This window comes from Enhydra lutris, unplaced genomic scaffold, assembly GCF_002288905.1.
Source record: "Enhydra lutris kenyoni isolate GAN:26980312 unplaced genomic scaffold, ASM228890v2 scaffoldscaffold231, whole genome shotgun sequence".
NCBI classification, from domain to species: Eukaryota; Metazoa; Chordata; class Mammalia; order Carnivora; family Mustelidae; genus Enhydra; species Enhydra lutris.
The window spans coordinates 61,880-71,430 of record NW_019154315.1 but is presented as its reverse complement, the minus strand read 5'-3'; the positions used below and the strand labels follow the sequence as shown (position 1 = coordinate 71,430).

Below are 9,551 nucleotides of genomic sequence, written 5' to 3'. Positions count from 1 at the left end.
GGGGCTCGATCCCAGGACCCTGGGATCATGACCTGAGCCGAAGGCAGAGGCTTTAACCCACTGAGCCACCCAGGCGCCCCTGTTTTTTTTTTTTTTAATTTAAATTCAGTTAGCCAACCTGTAGTACGCCGTTGGTTTGTGATATAACGTTCATCAGCGATTCATCTGTTGCCTAGAACACCTGGTGCTCATCGCATCACGCGCCCTCCTTAATGCCCACCACCATACTTCATTTTAAAATGTTTTCCACTTTATTTCAATGCAGGAAACAATCCAGTAACCCATGAACGTGGGCGAAAAAGGCCTTCTGCAGAAACACTTGAGGAAGATGTCGGGTAATGTGCTCATAGTATTTTCACTCGCCAGATCAAGTCAACTTGGCTTACATAACAATTATTCTCTGTAAAATCCCAGAATGAGACATTTCCTCCAAAGCAAATATGATCTCTGTTTATCCTTAATATTGTTTGATATAACTTCTTCACAGGAATGAAGTACAGAAGATGCTGCAAGAACTAGAAGGTACGCTTAAATGATATTTGCAGTGAAAAAAATTAGTTTTAAACCGTATGGCTTTTATAATTGAAAATGTTAATGAGGGATCTGCAACGCTGATTTTAATGCCTTGTTCTCGTATGTAGGATATTATACAAGTATTTAGTGTGATTCAACTTTGCAAGTTTCTTTACTGACCTTTTCCATTGTTGATGTGGAAAAGTAAAAATGGTACTAACATTGATGAGGTAAGAATGATGCTATTATTTTATACATGTTTACATTTCATATAAATTAATATAAATTAAATGAAGAAAAGTGCGTACCTCCTTTTGTGTACAGATATTAGGTGATATATCAATTTTTCATGTCAATTTTAAATTTTCTTAATTTAATTACTTTTCATGACTTTCCGGTGTCCTAGTCTTTGGAGTAGCAGCAAAATTGAATCCTCTAAAAAACAAACAAACAAAAAATTCTTTATTGTTATTTTTCATTAGCAAACCGTGTAGCTGCAAACTAAAGAACTCTCCCAGCTAGTGAGAAATATATAATCACACCCAAACTCCCAAGTTTTATGTTGTCCTGTCAGATGTCAGTCACACCATCCGCACTGCAGGACAGTACACTTAGCAGAGTCCGAGTCAATTTGCGGCTCTTCAACAGAGATCAACCCTACAAGCAAGTATGGTTTGAAAGCTTTGCTCTATTTGGAGGTCACAAAGAGCTGGCTTTGTGAGCTGTCTAATACACTTCTTACTATAGATGGATTCCGGGTGAATAAAATATATAAAATAGAGCATATCCTTCATGACTACTGAAAAATAACTACTGATTGTAGATCCGTAAAGTCAAATCATAGGATTCGCAAAGCTTTAGTTGAAGTATTAAGATTCTGTGAAATGCAGCACTTATGCATAAAAGTGTTATGTAAAAAGCTCCATGAAAATATTTCAAAAATGTTTTTGGATTCATTTATTTAAATTAGAATTTTTACACCTACAGCCCTTGTCTCTTTTAGTAGAACACGGTTAAAAGCATCACTCACTAGACTGCTTGAAAAATAATTTTTTTAAATGTGTGATATAATTATTTTCATCCTTTTGAGGATCATCTTTTAAAAAATTGCACATTTTAGGGGCACCTGGGTGGCTCAGTGGGTTAAGCCTCTGCCTTCGGCTCAGGTCATGATCTCAGGGTCCTGGGATCGAGTCCCGCATCGGGCTCTCTGCTCAGCGGGGAGTCTGCTTCCTCCTCTATCTCTCTCTCTGCCTACTTGTGATCTCTCTCTGTGAAATAAATAAAAAAAAATTGCACATTTTAGAGTTAAAAAAAAAGAAAAAAATTGCACATTTTATATAATGCATTCTAATGGCAATCCATCTAGACATGTCCCTTGAATTGGCAGGTATTTTATAAATTTAGAAAAATTTGCCTTTCAGCTGTTTCCTCACAAGGAAATTAAAGTCTGTCTCTGGGATTCTCGATACACATTTTGATAATGGAAAATATTTTTATTATTATCCCCTTTTCACTATCTCTAAACTAAAAGGTGACCTGCATTTAGAAAAGTTAGAATTAGGATACTAGTACTAGAGAAGATTTTACAGAAAATAGTGAGCAAATCTTGCTTTTTGAAATGATGCCTGCGTTATAATTGTTATTTTACTTATTTTATTTTTTGAAGTGTAACTGACATACAATATTATATTAGTTCCAGGTATACAACACAGTGATTGGACATTTATGATGTCTGTATTATGAATTTTAAATGTCTTTGCATATTGCCGAGGCAACATTTACCCATATTGATTTGTATATATGAAAACAAAATAATTTTCAACGCTCAATGTCAATGAACATTCTCTATACAGTTGACATTAAACAGGCTCTTCTTGCAAAGAGAAAAATGTTCGAAATGAATGCAAAAGCTTCTGTCAAAACCACTAACGAAAAAATTGAGCATGTTTGGAAGATACAGCAAGAAGAAAGGTGATGTAGTTGTTGTTGTTGTTGCTTTTTCAAGTCATGATGACATTTGTATCATTTCTTAGTATTCATTGGTGCAAATAACCTAAGACAAATTCTATCATATTGAATTTTTCCAGTAAAAAATAGATTTTGCTTGATCTTTTTCTAAGCGGATTAATTCTGTTAACCTCACTCCTTAACAGAATTGAGATGTATCTCCTAGAAGCCCATAAAGATTACCTTTTGTCCCTTTCAAATAACAATTGAGTTTTCTTCCTATGACATTAATTCATATTTATTCTAGACCTACACTACCTGAACTTCAGGTAAATGTCTTAAACCATTATTCTTGTGATAGTTAACTGTATTCAGTTATGTAGAAAAGGTTAATCTTACATTATAAATAATTTGCATATCTTAGCTAAATTGTGTTCACTGTTCTTTCTTAAAAATCATTGTTGTGCCAAAGAGGGGAAATATTTAAGTGAAATAGTCCTGTTTGGAAATCTTCTATGACAAATGCATATGATATCCTTATTGAATCTACTTATCGTATCAGAACATACATGTTCTTCAGTAAGAAGAAATGAAAAGTAAACTGCTTTTAGATAAAATGAATTCTTCTGGAAAATTGATAGCACAGTAAATCCTCACTAGTTTTTAAAGAGGTAAGGCATATGAGAGAGCTTATATGTTGGCCAGTTAGGAACAATACTTTTGGAATAAGAGTAAATTGTTCATGTGCCCTTTCTGTTTCCCATGAGACTATTTCAGCCGCCATTATGCTATTACTGCCTTCTCCTTTTATAGTGTAAATTGTGTCAAATCAATTTTGTTTTGAATATGGTTAGATTTTCATATCTTCTTGAAGTATGACAGTGCTTGTTATGGTTTACAGGCAGAATCTTCATCTCAAGTATTCTCAGCAGTTTCTGACTTTGCTTTGGGAGTGGGATACAGACATGCGGAAAACCCAGGAACAAGAAGAAAAACTAGCTGTTGGTACCAGCCTTGGCTTTAAAATTGATTTATTTATTGTATCAAAGTCTCAAGTAGCAATAGGTCATGCAAAAACACAGGAGAGAATGTAGAGTCCATGAGCCCAGATGGGTAAATGTGGGTAGAAGGTGTGGCGGTGGGAGACTGAATGTTCTATTTGGATTGCTTCTGTCTATTTAGTGATATAGGAAGGTCACCTGTCAAGAGTTAGAGTGGTGGAGGAGGTGTTCCCTTTAGGGGGCAGAAAAGAAGTCCTGGAATTGTTTCCTGAGAGCGGGCCAGCGAATGGACCAGGGAAATAACACTGCCAAGAAGCATTATGGGTTGAATTTAGGTTAGTGTCATAGTGATCATGAATTAAAAGTGAGACCACTCTGCGTGGTTGTGGCAGGGCAGCTGGAGAGTTGGATTTTCCAAGGTTGCAATTTTGCCACACAGAGTGACAGAGTGAAAGGGAGGCAAGGTACGTCTGCAAGTGCATGGGTATAATGATTGGGCATGGACTTTAAGCCAAGAAGGAGGAAAAGGGAGACTATGAGAGTGGGGACTGGGGACAATGAAAAGTCGTAGGATCAATGGGATGTTAATCCTGAAAGAGTATTGAACTGTAGTAAAAAAGGGAGAGAACTACAAACAGGGAGGTAGAGGTTGAATGTTGGGGGGAAAGTGGAGAACCAGTATAGTACAGTGGTCAAGAGCCTGGACTCTGGAACCATTTGCGGGGGGAACCAATCCTGGTTAACCCGTACTAGCTGTGAAATCAGGGACAAATTTTTATCTCTGTACCTCACTCAGTTTCCTCACTTATGAAAGGAGACGAGACATAGTAAGAGTACTACAATGAATCTTCGAGCACTACACCAAAAACTAATGATGTAGTCTATGGTGACTAACATACCCCAATAAAAATTAAAAAAAAAAAAAAAGAGTACTTGCCTCGTAGAGTTGTTTTGAGGATTAAATGAGATCATATATAACAAGTTTATTTAAAATGGTCCAGAACAGGGGCGCCTGGGTGGCTCAGTGGGTTAAAGCCTCTGCCTTTGGCTCAGGTCATGACCCCAGGGTCCTGGGATCGAGCCCCGCATCCGGCTCTCTGCTCAGCAGGGAGCCTGCTTCCCTTCCTCTCTCTCTGCCTGCTTCTCTGCCTACTTGTGATCTCTGCCTGTCAAATAAATAAATAAAATCTTAAAACAAATAAATAAAATGGTCCAGAACAGTACCTGACACACAGTTCCTATATAAGTTTCTGCTTTGATTAATTATTATGTAGATGTTGCAGTTATTGGGAATGACAGAATCCAGGGTATGACTATGTAAGTGAGTGACTAAAGTAGGGAAGAGGACAAAATTATTGCTGGAAATTATGTGAAGAAGCAGAGAGGCTAGGATCATCTGTATGCATACTGAAATGACCAAGAATTAATACATGTTTTGAATGTTGTTAAGAAAGAATATCTCTGGGACATCTGGGTGACTCAGTCGGTTAAGCGTCTGCCTTTAGCTCAGGTCATGATCCCAGGGTCCTGGGATCGAGTCCCACATCAGGCTCCTTGCTCAGCAAGAAGCCTGCTTCTCCTTCTGCCGCCACTGCCCCTGCTTGTGTGTGCTCGCTCTCTCTCTCTCTCTCTCTCCTCTCTCTGATAATAAATAAAATCTTGAAGAAAGAAAGAAAGAAAGAAAGAAAGAAAGAAAGAAAGAAAGAGAAAATTTCTTCCGTAACTACTGTTAGGAAGGATTATGGTATAGATTTTTGCCTACCTGTGGTAAACACATTATTGGAAAGGTCATTTGAAGTAAAAAATTAAAACGTGTTTTCAATATGGGTGAGAAAGGCAATCTCCTACTTAATGGCTATTAGGTAGGATCATCATACTGTTTTTGTATATTAGTGGTGAACACAATTACCTAAACTTGGTCATAAAAAGTTGTTAAAACAGGAAATGTTAACGAGTATTGATTTAAAGAATATTCCTTTCAAACTTGATGTGTAGTTACGTTTTATAAGTATTAAATGTTACTCACATTTTATCACCCTTTTCTATTTTAGGGTATGTTCCGAGAGCAACGAAAGATTCTTCAACAAGCTAGAGTTGTTCAGAACCAGAGACTGCAAAAAATTAAAAATCTATATGAGCAATTCTTAAAGGTCTGTTGTATTTGGCAACACAATATATTCTTATGAAACATCATGTGGAGGGGCGCTTGGGTGGCTCAGTCCGTTGAGCAACCGACTCCTGGTTTTTGCTGAGGTCATGGGTTCTGATTTCATGGATTGTGGGATTGAGACCCGCCTCGTGCTCCCTGCTTAGCGGGGACTCCGCTTGAAGATTCTCTCCCTCTTCCCCTCCTCCCACTTGCATGTGCACATGCTCTCTCTCTCAATCTCTCTCTCTCTCTCTCTCAAATAAGTAAGTACATATTTTTAAAAAATATATAATATGTACATAAAAGTGGAAGATACTTTGTTTCTTTCCAAATCTATGGGGAGGAAACATTTAGGTTATATGTCTATATTGTTAAACATTTTCCATTTGAAATTCATTGTTTTGGATTTAGCATAACTGGCAAATGCATTTTTATTTTTAGGATTAATTAATAGTTTTGTGGGAATCATTTAAAACAGGGAACTGTAAAGTGGGAATCTTACCTAGAAATATAGGTACTATGAAGAAAACTGGTACTTTATTAACACTTCAATCATAATTTTTTGCTCAACAATCAGTTTGGAGGAGATCAGCAATAAATATATAGTGAAAACTCAGAAGTCTATAAATCACTTCTACATGTCTTTCACTTGTATTAACGGTTTCTGTTAAATATGAGTAGGCAATTGTAATTGATGAATAACACTCTTATATTCAAATGTGTTACATGAGTGTTTCATGGCATATTTGCCTTTGGAATATTGGACTAATAATGACTTTATATGCATACTTAAAATCATAAGGAAAGGTCTAAATGTATAACAGAATGAAAAAGCGAGAAGAGGACTAAATGTTTATAAATTGAGAATGATCTGCTGTGATATTTGCACATTAGCAAATTGTTCTCAGTGACACAGACCTCTTCTTCACACAGATATATACGTATTTAGGAGGCGATGGAATCCTGCACATCCCCCCCTTTTTTTTTCTTGGTGTGTGTGGGCGGAGGCGGGGGCGGGGTGGGGGAGGAGGGGTGTGGGAGGTGTTACTTTACCTCTGCAACTGTACCTTAATATCTTTGAATTCCCGCTGCCACTGCCCTAGTTCAGGATCTCATCCTTTCTTTCTTATACTATTAAACTCTGATCTGAGTTCTCTCTTCTCCAGCCCATCCTTCACAGTTCTGCAATATGATGTTCCAAAACGTATACCTTCCCTCCTGAAAACCTGTCAATAGCTTCCCATTTTAAACACTCCGGAATTCAATGTCTGCCCTGTAACAAGACTCCCTTTGTAGTTTTATACTTATATTCCTCCTTTTCCTCCCACGCCTCCAGTACACTAACTCACCAACTAACCCACTCACTAAACTTACTTCCTTGTTTCTAGAGTACTTTCAATTCCCTCTTCCCTTTACCTACTGAAATCTTATTCTTTTGCCAACTAAATCAGAATCAATTTTATTTTCCAGTACACAGTCATGGCAAGTTGTGTTTCCTTAATCGTGTTGTTTTCATTTGCATGTCTTTTTATTCTCACTGGAATAGGGAAGGAAGAGATCGTGCATTCATTTTCAAATCCCTCCACAGCCCTTAACAGTACTTTTTATGTAGTATGCACTAGATCACTATTTGATTAGATTAAAGATGAAGAACATGTTTGTTTTTTCATGACCTAAAGAGGTCACGTTACAGGTCATTTTATTCCCGCCAATGGGATCATGTTACAGTGATTTTTACTCGTTATAAGTGCATTGTTACATGGTGTTTAGAAAGCTTATTAGAGAGTTTTGAAATTATGGTATTTCATTCTATGAGACTGTCAGTCCTTTTCTTTTCTTTCCTCCACCTTGACCTTAACTGTTTATAACCCATTGTTTCGAGCAAAGTGTACTACCGCAAAGTGTCTCTATAATAATTATATTTGACTCAAACACAACATTTAAAAAATTTCTTAAGTGGGTATTTTGATCTCCATGTATTAGGTGTAGTATTTTATTTGGAATAAATAATGAGCATCCTTTGAATATTAAGAACTGTTACTTTTGAAATTTAATTTTTTAAAGATTTTATTTATTTATTTTTGCGGGGGGGAGGGGGGAGAGAGAGAGAGAGAGAGCGAGCACAAGTGCATGAGCAGGGGGAAGGGCAGAGGGAGAGGGAGAAGCAGACTCCACTGAGCAGGGAGCCAGACGTGGGACTCGATCCCAGGACCCTGAGATCATGACCTGAGCCAGAGGCAGGCGCTTAACTGACTGAGCCACCCAGGCACCCCTTGAAATTTTTAATTCTACGTGTTTGGAGCATGAGATGAAAAGTGGTGATTTATAACTGAACAAGGCTTTTTGTTTTAGAGTATGCAGGACTTAGAGAAGGAGCATGAACATCTTCTTGCTGATGAACAAAATGAAGTTAGAGAAGAAATGACCAAGTTGCAAAACAAAATTATGATGGAAGCTGTAAGTAGTGTATATTTAATATCAAGAACACTTATTTTAAGTGTTAAGGAGGGATGTGAGCATTGGGGTATTTTGTTTGCCAAAATGTATATAACAATTACCTAAATAACATGCAAATGTTTAATATTTCCTTCCTTGAAACAGCAACGGCAAGAGCTGGCAATTGTTCAAAAGTCTCTTCATTCCTTGTTGTTCTGATGACTTTGAAGAAAGAACAGGAACCTAAGTTTTACAATACAAGTGTAACATTAGCTACGCCGAACCACGTTGTAGTAGTTTAAAAATTAGAGTTGAAATCCGTACATCTTGTTTATCATAGCTTTCTTGTTAAGTGCAAGAATCTTTTCTTGTTAAAACCCCAAACCCTGAACAGTTATGTGGGTAGCAGCAATTCCACAGTTATATGCATTGAGCTTTCAGTCCTTCATTAGTAATGGTGACTTTTTGTACTTAACACTGTCAATTAACTTTTAACAATAAGGGTGATTTAATTTTAGGCTTGGCCCCAGTGGATCGGTATCAGTCCCAAAAGTTTCAATGCACAAGTACAGAAAAAAGGCTACATTGCTTTTCAAAAGGAAAAAAAAAATTAAAGAATATAAAATCTATCTTATCCGTGTACCCGCTTGTATTTACTCATTAGTTTACAGAGACAATGCCAATAAAAATACGATTTCAGAAGAAAATGTACTCTACTGCCTTATAAAAATTATTGAAAGTAAACATGAGATGGTGTTTTTGAATAAAATGAACTGCCTAAAATCACTGGGCGAACAGAACTACATATATAAATACCAGTGCTGAGACATGGGTTTGTAGATATGTCATTTCCACAAAGACATCAAAATGTCATTTACTTGGTGTCGCTTCACTATTAAATGACACCTGCCTTTAGGATTGATCAAAAGTATTTCATTAATATGAACATACACTTAATTGCTTATGGTTTGAGTATTTCACATCTGTCTTTAAAGATAAATCACCTACAGTTCTTTGGTTTTGTTTTCAAGTTTAATATTCATTGAGTACGTGGAAAGTTGATTTTATATTTGAGAACTAAGAACTTGAATAATTAATTCTTATACATTTGCTTCCATAATGGGCATTTTTTTTACATTTAATAACATAACACCATCTTCACTTGGGCATGTCATTTAATAAACATGACATTGTTTCAGAATATATTTGGGATAAGTCAGTTAAATGTATTTTTTGTGAATTACTAAAATTGTTTTCATGTATCATTCAAAACAAAAACAATCCCATTTGGAGGAGAGGAATGATTTTCTCCTGTTTTTTTCTGCATGGTGTTTTGTTTTGTTTTACGTTAGTTCTGACCCCTATATACTACCACCCTTCTGTTTGTTTTGAGGTTTTTCCAAGTTTTTAAAAATAAGCCCATGTAAGATCTCATTTTCTAACTGCAACAATGTATACAGGAATAAATGAGTCCTCCACCACTACCCAGTATTTGACATTAC

The 9,551-nt window shown here is 36.5% G+C and overlaps 1 protein-coding gene across 1 annotated transcript; it reads left to right on the top strand.

Annotated features, from left to right (window-relative positions):
- Positions 1-265: 265 nt before the first annotated feature.
- Positions 266-8,268, top strand: LOC111140186 (synaptonemal complex protein 3-like; the record flags this gene model as incomplete). Its single annotated transcript, XM_022492521.1, has 7 exons — positions 266-335; positions 488-522; positions 2,370-2,487; positions 3,365-3,464; positions 5,516-5,614; positions 7,966-8,070; positions 8,215-8,268. Coding segments are annotated over 7 exons (581 nt in total), but the record flags the coding sequence as incomplete, so codon positions are not given.
- Positions 8,269-9,551: the final 1,283 nt, after the last annotated feature.